The sequence below is a fragment of the Schistocerca cancellata genome, chromosome 8, assembly GCF_023864275.1.
Source record: "Schistocerca cancellata isolate TAMUIC-IGC-003103 chromosome 8, iqSchCanc2.1, whole genome shotgun sequence".
Taxonomy (NCBI): Eukaryota; Metazoa; Arthropoda; class Insecta; order Orthoptera; family Acrididae; genus Schistocerca; species Schistocerca cancellata.
The window spans coordinates 183,134,542-183,157,143 of NC_064633.1; the positions used below are offsets into that span (position 1 = coordinate 183,134,542).

At 37.6% G+C, this 22,602-nt stretch overlaps 1 protein-coding gene across 1 annotated transcript in view; it reads right to left on the bottom strand.

The window, feature by feature from the left end:
- Nucleotides 1-15,182: 15,182 nt before the first annotated feature.
- The window catches only part of LOC126094670 (N-acetylglucosamine-6-phosphate deacetylase), a 118,641-nt gene continuing 111,221 nt past the window's right edge, over nt 15,183-22,602 (bottom strand). Inside the window, exons 8-9 of the mRNA XM_049909180.1 lie at nt 15,481-15,719; nt 15,183-15,381 (exon numbers count right to left, since the gene is read on the bottom strand). Of these exons, the coding sequence (XP_049765137.1) occupies nt 15,499-15,719 (221 nt within the window). The 3' untranslated portion in view covers nt 15,183-15,381; nt 15,481-15,498. The remainder of the gene's footprint in view (nt 15,382-15,480; nt 15,720-22,602) is intronic.

Below are 22,602 nucleotides of genomic sequence, written 5' to 3' on the forward strand. Positions count from 1 at the left end.
CCCCAGGAAGGTAGGCATCTACTCCTTGACGTATGTAGAGTTAATGGCATAGGCATCAGCAGAGCGATCCCTGTGTTGTCAGGGGGGCTACAAGCAACAGGGTACATGGCAGCCCCACCAGAACAGACTGGCTACCCTGCTGGATATGAGGTGCACAGAAGTCCACGGTCATCATTGGCGCAGAAAGCGGCACTTCATAGTGCATGGTGGAAAAAGCACCGAGGAAGGTGTCCTCGCCCAAAAGATGGAGAAGGAGCGGGACTGCAATGCAACAACGAGAATGTGGGCTAAAGATCTCAATGCACGATGGACACAATGCACCATGTAGGGGCGCCCTTCATCAATTGGCTTTCTCTTCGGAAAAATTTTGAAGAATGGAGGTCAAACCCCTACAGGGGACCAACACATAAGGGCCGAAATGTGTGAGACTCTTTTTAGTCGCCTCTTATGAAAGGCAGGAATACTGCTGGCCTATTCTTACCCCTGGACCCACAGGGGATGTGTAGTCACTTTTATTAGCAGCTTCAGACTTGGTTGGCTCCATATTGTTTGTAGCACTATTCAACCCAGGAGAAGCACAATCTTGGCAGGAAGATCATGCAGCGTGTTTGTTAAGTCTGCAGAAAACTTATAGTTGTCATTGCTCACCAAGATTAGAACTTTGTAGCGGTGGCTGTGCAGAATAACATCTGGATCCTGGTGCCACAAATTGTACCTTTTACAAACATAAATCCTCGCACAATAATATATGAACACTTCAGTCACAAGAGTACACAGCAAGGCAAAAACAAAACAGACACAGAAAGACAGTAATCAATACAAAGAAATACAGTTCTGTTTGTCTATATTGATCGCAGTGGTCGATACTGCCACAGCCATCACAGGTCCCATGGAAGCTCAAGTGAATGTCTCCCATAGCATAATACTACCCCCGTCGGCCTGTGTATCTGTAGTGATGTATGTTTTGAGAAGCCGGTTGCCTGGATGACGACGTATCAAGAGACAACATTCCACCTGATGTAACAATAAATGTGATTGATCTGATCACATGATAAGCTTTCAGTCTCAATAATTTGGCCAACTACAATTTTAATTGAAGATGTGGTTGGGACAACATGGAAACATGAAGGAGTCCTCTGCTGTGGAGCACCACATTTAACAATGTGCACTTAATGGTAGGCTCCAAAACACTTGTGCCAGTGCCAGCCTTTGTTGTCAGATATACCAAATAATGTTGCGTATCTTGCTTTACAGATACGAACTTATTATCTCCACATTCTGTGATGAGGTGTGGACATCCAACAACTTGTTGCCTGCTTATGGTTTCACAGTCCTACCACCACTTTCCACAATGGTAGCACAAATAACTCAGCAGTTTCACCATTTCTGAAATGCTCATTTCCAGTCATTTGTTCAAGCCAGTTATGTCAGTCAGTTTCCCAATTTGTGGTCCATGTAGCCACTGGAGTGAGTCCCTATTCATTTCATCTACATTTATATACTTTCATTATGTGCCTGCAACATCACCAGAATGCCTTAAGTATGGCAGTGGGCAGTTGTCTCCTCTTCTGCCAATGACATGGATTTGGATGCATTATTGTGGGATATGGAATCAACACACTGCCACCTGGTTGTCATCAACTTTCCAGAAATTCGAGTATCTAGTTTCATTGAAATAGCTGTTCATTTGGTGAATGCATCCTGTTCCAGTCCTTCTACCAAGGTAAAATCCCTGCTGTATTTACTGGTATTTAAGTACTGGCACCATAAGGGAGGCATGCATAATGTGGATTATTCCAAGTTGTGCAGCTGGTGGATACATTCACTAGCAGCAATTCACTCGTCTAAGTTCACACTCTACAGTATCTCGCACTGATTACTACTGAAACAGTCTAAATTCATTGAAATATTAACTCTCCTTCTTTCTTGAAGAAATGGAAGTGCTGTCCATCACTGTGATCAAGAATGCAGTATAATACAATCATAAATGAGGTCACTGTTATATCCGAAGATCGCAGGCTGCGGTGCATCCAGGTATCATTTTTAGGATGAATAGTTTGGAAATGAAAGAAACTGCCTCCCTTTCCAGAAGATATATCATAAAAAAACTTTTACACACACACACACACACACACACACACACACACACACACACGTCCACCCAGAATCACAGATAGGTGCAGAGTGAAAACTTTGATATCAGCTTAAGGAAACATTACAATATAGATACATGTTCATCTGTTTTTGGCACAGGTATGTTTATATTGCTTCTTTGCCCTGCACAGTGTTCCGATACTTATTAAATGACAATATTTTATGATTAAATAAAAATAAGATCCATCACAATTGTCCCTCCCCCTCTCCCTACTGTATACTGGTGTTTTCTATAACTGAATGACAGTATACAGTTGTGGTGCATTTTACAAATGTACATAACATAAATAACCAAATTTTATATGTAAGTACTGCTTAAACTGCTTTCTGACCTGGCTGGGGATCAAATCTCTTTATTTGTGATCAAGGTTATATCTTATTTAACCCCTACACATGTCTGGTTCATTTATATTAAAATTAATTTATGTGAAATTTACAAAAGATTAGTTTATGAGAGATCATGACTCAACAAAGGGTATGTTTGAATTAGAGTCCTGTTTTCCATTATAGAGGCATAACCACCACCCATTGTTTGTGCGGCCACATCTCTACACTTCAAGTGGCGTTTCTTGTGTGTGTGTGCCTTGTGGTACCATCAGTGTAACTAGGGAGAACAGTTTAGCCTTGGGGTCTACAAATTTGTAGACCATGACGAACTGCATAGCCATTATAGTTTCCGAAAGGTAGCTCTGTAGGATATGTGCATGCTGATTTGTGTTTGAGTAAAAAGTTCGGTGTCACGATGGAGAAGCCATAACGTTCCAATCATGGTTATACAGACCAAAGTATCCATCACGTATTTCAGAGTCCAGAAGGCCATCCGGTACCATAGGCATCATGTTGAAAGCTCACCATATTCCAGGTAAGTCTGTAAATTACTTGCTTTCATCCATTCTTAGTAGAAAAGTTTGGAATCCAATGCCACTACAAAGGGCACTTATAATGTTTTCATCATTGTAGTAACACGTGAGCTTGATCACAGCTTCACACGAGTGCATATTCCTCATTCAACACATGCTATGTGGACAGCTTTTCTTGAAGTCCCTTTTCCATATACAATTTTCCTTATATGTCTTTGTACAAGTGTATAAAATTTTACATCACTTACGTAAAGAAATTAAAATACAATGTAAATCTGCCCCTTATAACTACACACAAATGTCATTTTAATATTTGCTGACATGCAAGATCTAATACATTTTACTTGTATACTAGTTTATATATGAATTTGTCACATTTTCAGTGTTTGCACAACAATATTTAAATACAAGTGAGTAACAGTTAAGAAGTCATTTTGTCTTTAAAATTCATAAGGCAATGTTTCAGTGACAAGTTATTTCATATTGATTCTCATAATTAATACATTATTAATGTTTACAACTTTTATGATGGCCTAGTACTCTCCTTAACTTTTTAAACTCATCACGTCATCTTTGTTTACCTGAATAATTGGCAAAACATGTTACATGTCAGGATGAACAATATACACATATGAAATCTGATGGTATGCATCATCTCATTTAACTAGAGCATTTATAATTCCATCTTGCTATGAAAATATGGATAACTTCACTCTTGCATTTCCAACAGAAGCAAACATAACTACACTTAGCCACACTTCTCAATTCTATCAGGAGGTGGTCTAATAATCTACAGAGAGTTATGATAAAGAACGTAAAGGGACATTTATCGTCTTCTGCAGAAATCCACCGTTTACACATCACAATAATGTAGAAAATTCCCTGTGAATGCTTCTTTGTGTTTTGTGACAACTATTTACTCAGTGTTTGCCGTCATTGTGTCTTACAAGTTTATTATTGTCATTTGCTTAAAAGTACCTGTAATGATTGTACTTAATTTACATTTTTTCACTGCATGATACAGTTCCTGTGTATTATAATATGTATAAGCGTAAATACTTTCCTACAAAGGTTATAACAAAAGAAATGTCCATGGAAGATAAGCTGTGATTATGCGTAATTGTGTCTTGAAGACTTGTATTCAGCCTTCATCATCTGTTACTTGGATTCTTCAATGTATGGTCTGAACCCTTATTTTTATCCTTTGGTAGTACAGGATCTCAACTTCATTTTACATACTATAACTTCTTTATATTCAAACATAACATTCATACTATCACATTCATTTCACATTTTACATACTATAACTTCTTTATATTCAAACATAACATTCATACACGTTTATAAATAAGTAATTAGTCAGATTGCAGTGTGGTTCGTTTCTTTTGGAACTAGCTACCTAAATTCTCTTTCTTCTCATTACTAGGATGTGTCCTTGCATCATTCTGGGAAAAGAAAAACACACACACACACACACACACACAGTTAATATTAACTTACAAACTAAGTAAATAGTTGCTCCAAAGCCAACCAATGTATCATTCCTTCTTATCACATATATATTTTCATTTAGGATGTAAATGTTTTTAAATCATTACATTCTGACTGATTCTCAGAATTCAATCCCTTTTTTGTGAGAGTGCAAATATTAACAGCATGTCTATCGCTTCAACTTTCCTTTTCTGTCTCTTTCATAATCAGACAATGAATGCACTTGAAATGAATATGTATCTTACTACACAAGGCATAGTGTCATTACCTCCTCCAGTATCTTATTCAGAGCTCAAGCATATCCTTAGAGTTATTCATTCTTTCATAGTACATACAGATTTCCTATACTAGTGCTTAGTTTATTTTGTATATAGTCACAGTGTAGAATTTGTGTGTGTATATTGTAAACAGGAACATCTTCCTGTAGTTAGTTCATTTCCTCTCCTTCCATGTAAATATTTCTTTATCTTATTTCTCTTAATTTTATTCTTGTAATGTAGACCTCAGAATTTATTTTAGTAATCAATTTATATTCATAATCCTTTGGGTACATTCTACGTAGTATACAGATACTAATATCAGCTGAGCATCTTGCATATTAAGCAGCATGTTGGACTCGTTTTGTCTTCACACATGCACCGCAGTCACTGTCCTCTGATAAAAATTTCTACTGCACTTGCGTATTGCCTCTCCTCGCAAAGCTACATGATTTATTTCTCCCCACCTATTATCAGTTTGCGATTGGAAGGTGTATGTATTTTAGCAGTGACTTTGCATCATGGTGATTGAATTCAGCTTATTACTGATATCACAACTTCCTTTTTTCAATGAATAAAATGTTAAATAACTAATGACTTGCCTAATTTTTATTTACCCACATATAAATAACAAAAAGAGAAACTTATCCTGAAACTAAGTGAATATTTTTCATAATTTATAGTCAGCACAACAATTTCTTGAGTTAATTTAACCTTTTGCCAAAACCAGTCAACATACAAATTCCTTTACATCCTCGTGTGGATAAAGGCCCTTGTCGTTTCCAATTATAGGGTTAGTAGTCTACATGTTCTCGAATGAGGGACTTGTGTAATTACAAAGGGGCTAGAGTGTAAGAGTTGTCATTTGCAGGTAAGTTTCCCACGTTTGGTAGATTTTGGGTGTATTGGCAACAATACTTATTGTCCAATATGGAACTGTACAGTGTGCCCTAATCTTTTGTCATAAGACTTTTTTCTCTGCTTGGCCTTTTTGCCCAGATTAATCAAGGCTTGATGTATTTTTTCTTCAAATGACATATTGCCCTTGGGTACTTTACGCAGTCATTTTTCCCACTCATCCATTAATTGTTTCTTAAACATTAATTCAGGTGGTGTGAAACATGTTTCAGTTTATGGCAAGTGTGCTGAAATGGTGACATGCACTTGATCCATTTTGTATGTTTCTTTGGTGTGTAGCATCGTATAAATCTGTTAAATTCCTTAAACACCCTTTCTATTGTGCTTGCTTCATGGTGGAATAATGATACCAGTATGTGTTTTATTTGATTTGTGGCTGTGAATTCCTTCCATCTGTTACCTGAGAAGTACAATGCATTATAAGTTAGCAGGATCTATGGCTACCCTATTCTCAAGAGAGAGTTGCCTGTAATTCTCATAATAATAGAACTGGCAGTCACTGACCTTACTGCATACAACATGCTTGGGAAAAAAAATCATATAAGGCAATTATATACGCAACACCCCATTTTCCTTTTGGATAAGGACCAGCAGCATCCAGTGATACTAATTCTGAAGGTTTTGTGGGAACTATTGGACGTTGTTCAATTAATTTTGATTTATTGGAGTGTTTGATCTTGTGACAAGCAATACATTTTCGAATTACTTGCAGAATTCAGTGTCGCATCTTGGGGAGTATCAGTATGTATTTGTCTTGTCAGTGCATGGGATGGGGGTGAGCTGGCCAGTGACATAGCGTTCTTGTTCATGTTGCTTAACTCGGCACTCCTTGGTCTGTGAATGGGGCCCTATCGCGACTTGTTTTGGTTTTCCTGATTAGTCGGAGAGGGGGAATCTCTTCTTTCTGGGTAACCGTATGCACAGCGTGGTCTTGACTTCACCGATTTGTATCTTGCGATGCCCATGAATTAAATTCTCTGTGACCTTGATCTCTGCCCAGTACATAATTGTTGTTCTGCTGGTCATAGTTACCAGGAGGAGGACTGGCTGGCCAGGTATCACCTTGCCCTTGCCACTTATTGTATTGGTTATTACCGCCTGCCAGGGTTACATTCTGAATTTGTTGTCCGAGAGTCCTCTGTTCGGTATATGCTGCTCCACTGTAATAAGGGTTGTGGTTTTCTTTAAAGCCTCGTTTGTGTCCTTGGTTCTCCCTGTTACCACAGTTACCTCTTGTGATTATTACACAGGTGGTGTAGGTGCCCATGTCGTTGGTTGCTACCATTGTTACTGCTTGGCAGATCACTATTTTGCATATGTTCACTTCGCGCATTATTGTTCTGGGGCTGTGACTGCCCTTCTTCATAGATCAGATCAATCAAATCCAGAACAGATAAAAAGTATTCTACATCGCTCTTGAGTACTATGATTAATTTTTTCTTGATATGTGCTTGTAAGCAAATTTTGAGTATTTTTAGTGCATCCACTTGAGAGACAGGATTTCTCCAATACCTTGTTCTGTTTAGGTATTTTTCAAAATATTTCTGTAGTCCCATCAATACTATTCAATGGTGCTGGGTTAAGTACCTCTTGCCGTAGCCTCTCTTGGACTGTTATGGACCAGAATTTGTCCAAGACGGCACACCCAAACTATTCTTAAGTATGGCACGACTCGGCCATATTGGTTGCTCATAATAAAGCATTGCCTTGGGTGTACCCCATGACGAACCTGAAGTCCTGTGCTTCAGTCCAGTTGCATGGTAACACGTTACTGAAGGCTCTAATGATGTAGTAAAAATCTGAAACTGTTGATGCCGTCATAACCCTTCATCAGCTAGAAGAGTAGACAGGCAGGAGGTACTGTCTGCTACTGCCATTGCATTGCTTGGCTGCATACGGGTATACCGTATGTATGCTGGTGCAACTGGTACTGACATTGGCCATGTCTGTTACATTTTATACTCCCTTTCCTCCCTGCCAGAAGGACTAGAGGCAAACGGTGGGTAGGCATTGAAGCTCCCTGTTCTGCCTGACTGCACCTGCTGTTTGGTAGTGATTAGTGGCTTCTTTGTGATTTCAGTACCACTTGTTAAACTGTTCCACACTTTTTCTTCCACTACCTTTAAACCTGATTCGTTCCTGGCTATTAGTTCATTTCCCTTCTTCTTGGCTACCTCTTCGATCCCTTCTACATAGGTCTTATGCCTTGCACGACCTTCTGTGCTGGTGTCTTACCTTTATCTAGTAATCCTGATTCAGTTCTCTCCATTAAGTTCTTTACATCCTTATCAATTCTTTCTTGGTATTCTTTATGAACTTACTGCTCAATTTTAAATTATACAATTACACTGACAGTTCCTGCACTTCCTCAGGAAAATCTTTGCATATAGTTTGCAACTCAGTAATAGTATCTTGAATCTCCTTTACATTTTTATTAATTGCTGATTGAGTCTCCTGAATTTTAATGGGTGTGTCGCTCACATTTTTCAGCTTGCCTGCCATTGCCTACCATGCTTGTCAACATCAGATATCTTTTTACGTAGCTTATCTATTTCCTGCGGCAGATCTGTGAAGAGCTCTACCCTTCTTTTCCCAATTTGGACAACTTGCATGTTAAATGATTTGACAGGTCAGTGTGAAACTTTTTACTTAGGTCCTCAAATTTTTGTGTCACGTGATTCTTAAAATTGTTAAATGTTTTTGTTTGTTATTTTGAAGAAGTTTCGACTTTTTGTGTTAAATTATTAACTTTCTGCGTTTGATCATTAAAGTTTTGTGTTTGTTCATTGCTAAAATCATTAAGAGTTTTCATCATCCCCTGCATAAGTTGTATCAATGTTGGGGTATCATTTTGAATGCCTACTGAGTCATATCTGATTACATTCAAGTCCGTTTCACATGATGCAGAGATTTTAGATCTACTAAAATATGCACTACTGCACTTCCAGTAGCCTCATGTGAAAAAATGCCTCCTGTTGATATTAATGAATTTATTTCATCTACCGTAAGTAAAGTCATGTCATTAATCACAACATTGGTACCCTCACTCATAGTTCAGCTTAAATAATGCAGTCACTATCATTTGTTGACGCATTAGTTGTGGTGACATTTTGTGCTTTTACATTAATTACTGAATTATCAACAATGGTCTTATCTGCTGTATCCACTCCTGTCCTAGTGATTGCAAAATTTTAAAATAGATATCCTTTTCTAAATAATACTGTGACATGTTGCGAACATATACTGCAACTCATTGTTGTCGCACTTTGATTCTCAGCTCCAGTTTTTAGAATAGGAGATGGGAGGTACTACTACTGTTAGGTACAAGTGAGGTGCTACCAAGTGCTGCCATGCAAGCTATAAGTAAGAATTTTTCCATCTTCTCGAAGGGTTTCACAATTTCTTATTCTTGTTGTTTCCATACAAATTATACTCTCCATCCATGCATATCCTTCTTTTGTAATCCTTCCTCTGTTTCTCTTGGCAATATTATTCGTTTCATGTTACAAAGAAAACAAAAGATAATTAATACAATGGAAAATTTTTACAACATGTTTCATATATTTTTACATCAATTATCTATACCTGGCACTGTCCATTTTACGGTCACCAGTTATACCGCCTCTTGTAAGGGAGATGCACAAAATGTGGATTATTTCAAGGTGTGTGATTGGAGGACACTTTCCTCCACAGCAATACACTCATCTTAAGTTCGCACCTCCACAGTCTCGCTACGATTACCACTGAAACAGTCTAAACTCATTAATACATAAACTCTCCTTTGAACAGAGAAATATTTACCTCTTCTTTCTTGAAGAAAAAGAAGTATTGTCCATTGTTCCGATCAAGAATGCAGTATAATAAATTCATAAATGATGTTGCTGTTATATCCACAGATTTCAGGCTGCAGTGCCTCCAGTATCATTGTTACTGTGAGTAAGTTAGAAATGAATGAAACTGCCTCCCTTTCCAGGAGATATGTGTATTTGTGTATAATGTTTTTACAATATAAGTGTCTAACACACATGTGACACGTCCACCCAAAATCACGGATAGGAAGAGACAGATGAAGAAAGAAAAATTTGATATCGTCTTAAGAAAACATGAGAATACAGACATATGTTTGTCTTTCTTTCCAAGCACATTTCTTTTTGGTACAGGCATGTTTATATTTCATCTTTGCCCTGCACAGGGTTCCGATACTTACTAAATGACACATTCTACCATATCTTCCTTCATCGTCGGCATTGTCGTTGTTGCCGTGAGGCTCCGTTATACGAAGTGGAAAGGCGGGTCGATCTTAAGAGCATCAGATATGGTAACCTTAACTCATTGACAACACATAACAGTCACAGTAGCACCTGATTCCAGAATAGCTGCAGTAGTTAGGATCTACGAACTACCCCCTCTTGACCAGGTCCCCAAAACTTGACTCTTAACGAGATCCCTTCGAAGCAAATTGTCATAAAGATCATCTATAAAGGCTTCGTACAACAATAAGAAATGTTACAGTTTATAGAATAACAACAGATACGACCAAACTGTCTTGTTTCTTCTGTTTTATTTAACGTAACTTTGTTCACAGTTTTATTTCGCATTCACCACTCATTCGCACCCTGATGTGGAGTATATGCGAGTGCATGAACCCTAACTCCCAAGCTCCATCGGAACCCTTTGATGAACAGTTTTGGTTGCTTGACACCAACAGTCAATGATAATGATACAGTATTTTGTTATTGACTCTTCTAGTTTAGCCACCGTCCTCCATGAATGTTTGTTAGGCGTAAGACAATTACACACTTTTCTCTCCGATCTGCTATTATTAAGACTTCGCATAAAAGTTAACGTTTTTCTCCTTTTCATAAATTGTAAATTGGAGCCTGCTCTCCGTGATTTAATAATAATAATAAAAAAAAAGTCTCAATTCCCCGTACCTCGTGAGATGCATATAGATTTATCCCGGAATTGACCACCCTGTACGTGTACTCAATTTAATGACCACACTTCGCTATCCGCGATTTCGTGTAACTAATTGTCCTTTTGTTACTCTGATCATATACCGTAGTTATTTAAAACTCACCCCTATATTTTTTCACAACGCACAATTAGCACTTCTTTACTTGTTTATTTCTAAGAGTAAAATAAAAAAATGACGCCGTATCATCGGCTTCGTCGATATAAAGCAAATCACCTCAATATGCCCAATTTTACCTCTTCTTATTGGATCGGCCACCTTACTCATTAATTTACTACATATTATTTCCAATAACACAAAACAGGTATTGCCATTATATTTTAATTGTATTCAAAAGCATATTATTATTATTATGACCGACCAAATCATAACAAATCGCGCGGCGTGCGATTTTAACGATAGCTTTACACTCACCCAGCCTTTATTCGTGCAATATTATATATAAATATACAGACAGGACCAAAAGATCGATCTCTCTACCGTAACCAATAGAGGCAAATACGCTATTCAAGTTCCGTTACATCTATCTTGACTCATATTGTTACAACATACTTTATGGCTAAACCAAAATAAGATCCATCACATTTACTGGGAATTAAACTCTAATACTGTGAATGGCAGTAAGTCGTTCTGATCTCCCACCTATATAGAGGGACCTTACATCTGCTCTCTGTTCCTGTTAGATTCTCCCTGTCATCATCATAAAAACCTATTTGGTCTAAATGACTGTTGTGATTTAGATGCTCCTCCACATGTGACATAAGACTGCTACACAAGACACGTGTAACATGTTTCTGTTCTCCATTCTTTGAACAAATTGCCATATATCCAATTTCTGTTTTGACATATCTGAACAATATGCTATTGTCTGATTACAAGTGTAAGAATATTTACAGATAAAGCACTTTTGCAAAACTAGTACATGAACTTCAATGAACTTGTTCTCTGCAAGAGACACAGTGTCAGTGTGCATCTCCTGTCTTTTGTCAACTGACAGCACCATCAATTTCCCCACATTGTCTCCTAAGAAAGTGATGTAGATGACCAGCAGGAGCACCCTAGTTCAAAACTCCAATTTACTCGGCTAGTAACCAGATTCGGTGACTGTCAGTAACCATCAACAAGTAACACTTTACAAGTATTTCATTACTTCACACAGTTATTAGTGCATACTTCTTCGTATATGTGGCACCACATCCAAAACAATCTTAATACTACACTACCCTCTCACACTGCAGTTGGATACAATTGTTTCCCATGTACAAGTTGAGAAGCTTTTCATAGTACAAAATGAAGATTTATTGGATATGTGTGTTTCCCTGAGTCCATCTTCCCATTACACATGCTAGTGCTAATTTGTGTAAGTATGGTCCCGACCACTGGTCTCCTGATTACCAAGACTCAAATTGAAAATTTTAGACAGTCACTAATTTCCTCCATCCTGCATATTTTGTACTCTTATATGATTTATTCCGTTTCCTAAGTGCAGTGTAAAGGTCTTTTCATTTCACTGTCTGAATTTTGTCACACAACAATTGGCTTTTAGTATCTTTTCACATGCTTCAGAAATAAGATGTCAAGTACACTGTTACATCTTTTTCTGTCCCACTGAAATCCATTCTGACCATCTTATACATGTCAGTGAGGAATGGTCTACAAAGATGTTTCATAAATGCATGGTTTTCATCTGTTGTAATTTGTCCTACATGTCTAACTTAGCTGGCAACATCAAACAAGACAAGTATTGATAGAAATACATGTATTGCCCTTTGCTTTATATCTGGTTAACAAATTGGACCTCAGCTGGAGCTTGGAGGGAAGTGACAGAGTAAGCATTACACAGAGTGAAGAGAGGAGACAACAGGGTTGTATGAGTTTTGAATTGATGCTATAGAGAAGAAGTGGTCACAACAAAGTTAGCGTGCTGCATGTGGCTTTTGCTTCAACGTGTGTAGCTCTTGAAACCAAGTATATAAATAAATAAAAAATAAAATAATAAACATTTAAAATTTTAAAAGGCAAATAATGATACATATTTATGTAATACAAATGAAACTCCTTCCTCAAACTGATAACTGTGGAACCTTTCTGTTGACTTGGCAGTGCTGCACCGTGCTGGATGGAGGCACTGCAGTCAATAGCCAGTCATATTTGTAGCTAATAATGTGATCACTTTTCTCCTGCAATAATACTGTTTATGTAAACTTGTGATTATTTCTGGTGTCCTAAAAGTTACCATGTTATCTAAGAAGCATAAATATGAAAGAGAATAGAATGTTTCTAAGGAGTGGAATGAACAAATCGTTTTGTAGAAAGGAGCGACAAACCAATGTGTCTTTTTTGTCAAATGACATTGACACAGTACAAGGCCAGTAATCTCAGACCCCATCATGACATTAACCAAAGTGGTTCCAGTAAGAGACTTTCTTGCTGGTTCACAGTTAAGGAAAACTAAACTGTCATCGTTGAAGGAAAAACTTGAAGGGCAGGGTAAGGTTATGACCACGTCTACCAGGGAAGCAGGTTTAACAACTGAAGCTGTGTCTTGGCTTTTAATATTGCAAAATCAAAGAATCCTCAAACAGAGAGGGAGTTTGTAAAGAGCAATATGGCACAGGTTGTTTCTATTTTAGACCACAAAAATTACATTCTATAAAACACCCTTTCCTAGACACATTATTAGTGATCATACTGAAAGCATCTTGCAAAGATAAATGATTACCCAGCAATGCATTTGGCTTTGGACAAGTCAACAGCTATCCAAGATGAACCACAACTTGTCATAATTGTAAGTTATGCATCAAATTACTTAGAAGTGCACTCTTAGACGAATTTCGGAAGCATTTCTGGAAATCATTTTCCATTATGGTGACCAACTCCTTCGGTAATTCTGTCTGTGTCTCATCAATGGTAACAAAATGATGGTGCTTTTCAGCCTCGGAAATCGAAAGAAGTGGCAGGGAACCATGTATGGAAAATATGGTGTCCAAGGCAACATAACAGTTTTGTTTTTTGACAGAAAATCATGAACAAGAACTGAGCTGTGAGCATTAAAATGAGGCAAATTCCTTGAGTGGTTTTGCCACAATTTTGGTTGTTTTCTCTGAACTGCTTCACACAGACAGCACATAACTTCCATGTAGTATTCCTTAGTGACTGTAAGACCATAAGGCAAGATATCATGGTGCACTACACCATTGTAATCACAGAAAGCAGTGAGAAGAACTTTCACAACGTGATCGAACTTGTCAAACTGTTTTCGATTTTGGGTCTTCAGACAGTCTCCATTGGGACAAATGGGCTTTGGTTTAGACATAGTACCCTTGTTTCGTTAGCTGTTATAATCTTCTTTAGAAGTTCAAGATCACTGTTGACTTTATACAGAAATTCCTGTGCAATGTACACACATTGTCATTTTTGGTTGGAATCCAACAATTTCAGAACAAAGTTTACTCTTACACATTTCATGCCCAGAACACCAGAAAAAATTGCTTGGCTTGAGCCAAAGTATATGCTGACATCATCAGCAACATCTCTGATGGTATTTCAGTGATTTTCCAGGACCATTTTCTTTGCTTGTTCCACACTGTCATCAGCAATTGATGTGCTAGAGTGTCCAGGGCAGTCGTCATTTTCGATATCCTCTTCACCCCCTTTGAAATGTTTACACCACTTGCAAACTCTTGTCTTACTCATAGCAGATTCGCTAAAAGCCACAGTCAACACTTCAAATATGGTGCTGCACTTTATTCCATTTTTGAAGCAAAATTTAATGCAAATTCTTTGATCCACCATTTTTTAAAGTAAGAATTCATCAAGCACGCAAAAACATTTATAATCTTTTCAACGGTCAATAATAAATTAACCATTCAAAACAGCTGAAACTGCAAAAATACATCAGAAAAGTTTGTACCAACAGGACAAAAAATGTTTTTGAAAACTGTATGTCTTAAGCCCACAAAATTAAAAAAAATTCTGATTACTTTTTGATCACACCTCGTGCAATATCAACTTTGTCCCCTCCAAAGTAATCCGTGTGTGTGTGTGTGTGTGTGTGTGTGTGTGTGTGTGTGTGTGAGAGAGAGAGAGAGAGAGAGAGAGAGAGAGAGAGAGAGAGACAGAGAGATTGGTATGGAACATAATAAATTATGATGTGTACCACTGGCAAAATCCTATCCTTCTCCCAAACAAATAGTGCCACAAGTGAGCATATAACCCCGTTTCATCATTAGGACAAATTTCTTTGATGCACTTACACTATAATAACATATGAGTGCAACTGCTTGTGTATAACTTTAAAAAGATCAGAAAAGGGTAATATATTAAGGAGGGGGCGGGTGAGGAGGAGGAGGAGGAGGAGGAGGAGGAGGAGGAAAATAAATAAATAAGTGACTAAATACATAGTTCATGTCTGCTGTGGCTGTATGATAACTTTCACTTAGCTCTTGCATGTGTAGTAGTTGAGCTTCGAGTGTATCTAAATTTCCATGTAAAGAAATTTTTAAAAAACTTATTTGTATAGAAATATATTTATTCAATGAATGAACAACTTATTTTTATGCAATTACCAACAAATAAGAATATATTATGATGAGAAACTATTCTTACATTAGCTGTTTCAAGTAACAAATGTGCCCTTCTTCTGTTTCCCATTTCATGATATAGTTGTGGCTGCGCCGAAATGAGATATGCTTCACAGAGGTCTTTCACCAGAATCTCTTGTAGTCTTAAAGAAAATGAAATATATAAAAAGAGCTTTCACCACAAAAGGTAAATTTCTCAGACAGTGTCAAGAAAAATATTAGATGAAGTATCATACTATTACCTTATCTCCTTTTTAAAATCACTTTCTCTTTACTTTACAAAAGCAAGCAGCCTCCGTCTTGCCTTTAGCTTGGTAGACGCATTCTCCACTGATCCATGTTGACCACAAATCCATATCTTTTCCCAAAAAAATAAAATCAGCATCTGCTCCAAAGTGAAGACTTCCTTTTGTCTGGTCAATGCCCAGTGCTTTTGCTGGGTGCAATGTTGCAGCTTCTAGGGCTTCCACTATACTGCATGCTGTTAAAAAAAGTGTTTTTCAGTTACTGACTTAATTCTAGAAATTTAACAAGATCCATCATCATCAGAAAGGGGGGGGGGGGCAATTTTTGGGGCAGTGATCAAGAACTCCTCATCCAGAGAGACACAGCAGAACAAGGAGGAAGCTTTATGTTTAGTATCCTGCAGAGATTGAACTAGGTGTTGGGAGTGGGTGGTGGTGGTGGAGGAGGAGGACACAGGCAATCACAAAGACAGTTTCAAAGGCACCATCCTAGTATTTACTTAGTTCTTGTGGCTTTTACCTCACACCTCCCAAATGTGAATCCAGGATCTTAATTCACAATGTTTAGTGACAAGATGAAATTTGATAACAAGGTACGAAGTTTTGTTCATGTACAACTGCACTATTATTTGTCTCAAACTTGTCTGGGATCCCTAAACTTTTAGAGCATAGTGCAGTATCAATTACTACACTCCTCTCTCCACATGTTCCAATAACAATTCCACTTAGTGATACCGTCGGAGTATTTGCCTCGTCTCTCAACCATGACCTCATGTTATAAATAAGAATTAAAGATAAGATTCTTTGAAGGTACACAGAACACCTAATAAAAGAAGATTCTATTAATAAAGTATAGCCTTGATGTGATGTTTAAAGCTTTCCCGGCGTACTGATTGTTCCATAAAAACACAGGAGAACTGCCGAATATCAGTAACTTCCTATATCCGGCAGTTCTCCCGTGTTTTTATGGAACAAGTATAGCCTTAATTTGGTTCTAACACACAATTTTGCAGATAAATTATTATATAATTCACCCACAAACCAGTACAAACATACCAGTACAATATCTATATCTTTGACCTCACAAACTTGGATTTTAGCTTTTCCAAATTTCTTGCATGGAAAAGTTTGTTCATAGAAGTTTAATAATTTCACTGATTTCAATAATTACGCTTAAGTTCCCAACCTCATGTACATGCAAATTCAGGCAGAAGAAGGCTCAAACAATGAATTTATTCAACTAAATGGCATGTTAAAACCAATCCACTATTCATTTCACGAGCTTGTAAGGAAACAACTACGTGCGAGAGATGACGTAGAATGATATACATTTTGGTAACAAAGGCACAAGTTCATTAACAAGCCTGTTAAGTAACCAAATTTTAACATAAAAGATTAATTTTGAAATGAAAAATACATTAATTTAAGAAGGAAATGTTTGCTCACAAATTGATTGTGTGTCCACAGAGGTGTTTTCTGTGAACATAGTAAGAGTTAGGATGGATAAAAGAATCTACTCACCAAGCGGCGGCAGAACACACACATAAAAGAATGTTATAATTAGGCAAGCCTTCAGAGCCAGTAGCTCCTTCTTCAGGCACATGGGTTGAAGGGGAAGGAAGAGGGATGAAGGAAAAGGACTGGAGAGGTCTAGGAGAAGAGGCAGATTTCGAGATAGTCTTCCAGAACTGTGGGTCAGAGGAGACTTACCGCATGGGATGAGATTGAAAGACTGATTGTTAGGGACGGCATCGGATGAGATTCTTTCTCCTTCTTGTCTGGTAAGTCTCCCCTGACGTGCAGTTCTGGGTGATTGTTTTTGTTGTTATAGTAAGAGTTATTGGTATGATAATGATGAACACACATACTGTTGTGGTTATGGAAGAAGTTTCTGTTGTTTCAAAAGACATTCAATCTAAAAAATGTATTAGCTCACAAGATATGCACTAATATTTGTATTTTACTGTATGTTACAGTTCAAAAAAGATATTTAAACAAAATTTTATTGAAACATTCTCTCTCTTTTTATGCATGTATTTTCTAGTTCATTTGACTATTTATTATGGTATATACAAATGAAATTTTATGGTCAATGACTGTCTTTTTCATGTTACCCTCAGCACGTCAATGACTGTTAGCCCCCCCCCCCCCCCCCCCCCCCAATCTCAATGTGTTCAGCTGAAATGAAGTTGGCCCCACATCATCTACAAATTCTCAAATTTTACGATATTCAAAAATATATGTTTATGCTTAGGCATATTTTTATTTCCATTAGTAATTACAATCTTAGTGATGATTAGGGCTGCATCTCTTAGGAATTCATGAAGTTTGTAAGCAACTGGTAAAAAATGCTTTAGCCTTGCCAAAGAAGGCCTGTTGAGGAAAACTCAATTTGCCAACTTTCATATAATATGGGCACCATACAAGATTCTACCAATCTGATCATTACTTACAGTTGGCAACAAAAAATATCTTAGGAATTACTGACTAGCAAAGATATAGTATTTTACGAAACCTTTGGCTTCTAAATAAACAAAAGGAAGTCAAGAGTTGGGAGCAAGAACTGAAATGGGGATAAAACACAATTAATGCCAATTGTAACAGAAGAAATATATAGACAAATGAATATTTGTATTTAAGAAGTGAAATGAGTGAAGATAATCAATGGAACTGTATTTAAGATACATTAATTTCCTTCATGCTGAGACAGACTAGAATTTGAACCAGATTAAAGGAACACTGCCTGCTCAAAGTGCAGGTGGTGACATTCCAACAGACTACAAACAGTGAACTAGTGTTGCTCTATGGCAACTGTCAGTGAAGTACCAGCAGAAGTTGTCAGGCATGGTGAGGTCCCACTAAGTACAGGTAAGGATGGAATGTGGCTAATGAATAACACCCAGTGGGATGAATGGCTGACCACGTGACCATGAAATCAGTATGGTTTCTAGGCTATCGCAGTGATATACCCCCAACAATGGAGGTAGTCCATCAGTTTACAATGCAACAAATATGAAAACACCATTCAAAGGGCTTCCAAAAATGTCTATCATGGTGGGATGCTAAAAATGCCCCACTTTTGTTCTAGATATAATCAGAAGCCCTTCACCAGGAATAGATCCTTACATGTGCCACAGAGTGTACTGAGATGATGAAGCAGCCTCCCTGTAAACAGTACTCCAATAAGACGATAGTGGGGCAAAATGTTGATGTTATCTAAGGTAATTTGAATTCTTGTCTGGAAGGCTGTGCATGGAAACCACAAACTTTTTCAAATTTTTATATTAGTATAGAACTATAAACACACTCGACAGTCTGGCATAGTAAGTAGGGGCTGTCTAGTACAACTGTTGCTGTACTCCGAGTGGAATATTATAAATTACAGGATCTCTGAGGGTGAGACTACCTTTAACAGGGCACACATCTTTTTAATTTTTTGAAGGAGGTAGATATCAGGTCTAATCATGTCTGGATAGGGTTCTGTCTATTTTGCTAAATATAGCCTGCAGAAAGAAATAAGAGCTGCAGGTAGATTATTAGTTTGTGTATACTGAAAGACTAAGATGTCTTTTATGGTGAGTGGTAACTTAACAGCTTATTTATCGTACTCAGTGTTTTAAAATACATTCAGTAAATGTCTAGTTTTGAAATCTGGTTTGTCTTTAACAGAAACTTTTATTGCTCTATGTATATCAAAATGTAACACCAATCCCATTCTTGCCCAGATACTGAAAGCCTTGTGGACTCAGACACAAGTTTATACACATCGGTTTGAGATTATATACAGTGATTTAGATTTCCTTTCCAATTTATGTTGAATCTTCCTGTCTCATCATCTTGATGTCAAAACTTCATTACTGAAAGCTGAAGTTTTAATTCATATTTTACATGGCAGGAAAATAAACAATTGTATGCAATATGAGGAATGTTAGAAAATGTTCACCTAAAAAAGCTGTGCCTCAAGCATTAAATGTTCATACAATCTCTAAAGTTTGATCCTACAAGAAGAATGATGTGTGCAGAAGTATAGTTTTGATTGAAATGGGTAAGTACAAATAATTTAGAGGCTGTTAGTGTGACCTCTACTTTGGCAGGATTGCACTGGAATGATGAATGGATAACCTGGTAGTCATTTGACATATCGCCATGAAAACACCATTGTTGTAACATTCATTTCTTGTTTGTCAAGTACAACAATTAGGATGATATTCAGAGAGGCCATCGTCCTCTGGACACAAGCAATAGGAGGTGTGCAAAGAGGTGCGGCTGTCAGCCGGCAGCCCAATGCCATGCAGCAATTGATTGGCCAGAGCAGTGCTGATGGTAGCAACTCGGCAGTCGTGGGCAACATGGGGTGGGGCATGCAGAATCAGGCTGTGGATCCAGCTTGAATGAAATGGCTCATGAACTGGCTCACAGTAGCAGCAGTGTCTGCCAAAATGAGTAGAGGCAGGTAGGAAGGAGTTAGTGAAAGTGGCTGCATTGCACTTTGATCAAACTGTAGGCCACTAGGTGGCTTGCTGGTTGGAGGACACAAAGTCCACAGTAGCAGAGTCCAGAGGTGGAGAATGGTGGATCCACATACACTCACGGATCATCACAGGTTCTCCCTCCGACCTAGTGGCTGGTAGAATGCAGTGCCTCTGTCTAGAAATGAGGAGTATTTATATGAGCTTGGTCCATCACTGTGTTGCTGATGTATCAGTTTTTGTCATCTAAGTCATAACAGAACAATGGCTTGGACATGAAGCAATCACGTCACCCACACCAAGAGGCCTTGCCTTTCTACTGAATCAATGCTATTATGCATATGGTCCCTTTGTCTGGCCGTAGCATGTGGTAACTGTCTTGACACATTGGGGAAGTTCTTATCACATCAGTCAGTAGCCCCTGATGTAACTTCACCTAGTCAGCCCTAACTGGCTCGTTTCCACAGCCTGTTGTGTTAGCAGTGGAAGGTGTCTCAGTTTTACTCAGCTGTTCCCAGTAAATTATTTGCAGCACAACAATAAGTATGAATATGACTGACTGTTTGGTAGTTGGCTAAAGAGAATAATGTATTGCTCAAATTTGATAAATCAATACTGTGTGCACTCATTGAAAACTTTACTTTTTGAAATAAGAATATAAATGGAAAGAAAAATGTTAAGAGCCTACTTAGCTGCATGCATTCCTATAGTTCCTAACAGTTAGTAAACAGGATGCCGAAACTGCAACATTTGAGAAAATCACTGAAAAAGAGTAAATTATCTGCCAACTGAGCAGATACTAAAAGTTGATGAGCTAGCTTGATAGTAAATAAACAACTTGATCAACATCTTGGCATATAGCACTTATCAAATCTGGATGACAGAGGTAAACTATCGTAAGTGCGAAAATGATGATTTTGAGGTCATTATCACATATGGCTTGTTTAAATCATACTTTTTTTAGAGGTAAACTGTTATATGAGTATATTCCACAGAAAAGAAATTCAGCAGTGTAATATTATAGTATGTACAAGCAGAGCTCAACGATATGCAATGGTAAGTGATCAAATGACAACTGAGCTGAATTTAGTCCACCACACCCCTTATCATACTGGCTTTTATGATAGTTTACCTCTCAGTGATACATTACTTCTATATTATCATATGAATTGTTGATCATGTGCAAATAGCAAACGGCTGTATGTCTTTATGTTAGGAGCAGCATTTTATGGTGGACTTGGAAGAATAAAATGGATACTATTAGTGGCAGAAAAAAGGGATCATGGAATTAATGCTTAAGTTAGTACAGGGAAGAAAATGTATAAGTATTTCAAGTATGTAAAGAATTAATATTGTATCCTGCAATCTCAATGCATGATCAACCGAAAACTTTCAGTCAGTATGTATAGCTATTACAAATTGTAAGACATTATTTGTTGTAATGGAAAGCAAGAAAGCTCTTTATGTACATTCCCTGATTTAGGAGAAAAATGATCTGCACACTTCAACACCAGTCAACGGTATTAACATTGTCGAAACTTTCTCAGAGCCTAAGACAACTACAAAAGCAGCTCTCACTTCTGACAAAAAGACCACCAGGAATGCAACTTTCAATTTTCATTTTGGTTGGCCAAGTGCTGTACATTTATATAAATGTATTTAAACAAACTTTCTTTAAACTGGAATGCAGTTACCCATAAAATAGACACTGAAGAGATTCAATGCAGAGGACTCTGATGGTGAGGTTCTCTTAACCATGAGGGTGTTCAGTCACATCATGTGACTGATAATGGAGGAGAGACTGCTTCATTAAATACTGCATCTAATGCCTTGGATGACATTAATACTCTCACCACACAAGGAATTGAATTTGCAAGAGGATGGAAGTTAGTGCATCACAACAATAAATGGAAGTGCAATACAAGAAAAAGAAGCAGAGAGCAGGAGCGGATTATACATCTAAAACCAGTGCAATATTTTCAGCAAAATGTGTTAACGCTGCATACAAATCTTCTTCTAAAAGTAAATGTTCAGAAAATGTTACTTTAGAAGATAGGCAGCATATTTTCAACAGTTTCTGGAGAGAATGAAATAACAATGGCTTTAGGAGAAATGTAGGGGTAGTATACAAAACGGAATTTTTGGCGTAACATGACACTTCATTATTTCTTTGAAATTTGTGGCCAATGAATGCAAGTTTGCAAAATATTTTTCTTAAATACTTTTGAGTATTTGGAAATGTACGCCAAGACAGCTGTGGCCAAGAAAACTATTGTTGAACCAAATCAGAGAAGAAAGAAGTTTCCATCAAATAAGTTGAACAAAGAAATAAGGGATGATATCAGGTGAAGAGAATTTCTAGCTGCGCACACATATTTTAAATGTAATTTTGTTCTATTATAGGCTGTTGAGGCATACTGAAAGCAGCCCAAATGCCTTTGAATTTGTACATAAACACCACTCCTGGATTAGGCCTTTGGCCTGTTCTGAGTCTCAGAATGATCTTGTGACATATGATTAGCATGCTACCAATCCCTCCAGCCATTATTGACAGTAAATGAGTGCTGGTGATACCACTGCTTCTTTTTTTCAAGCAGCTCCTCATTTGGCTTCACGAGGTTAAGTGCACCCCATTCCAGACCTCTCTACC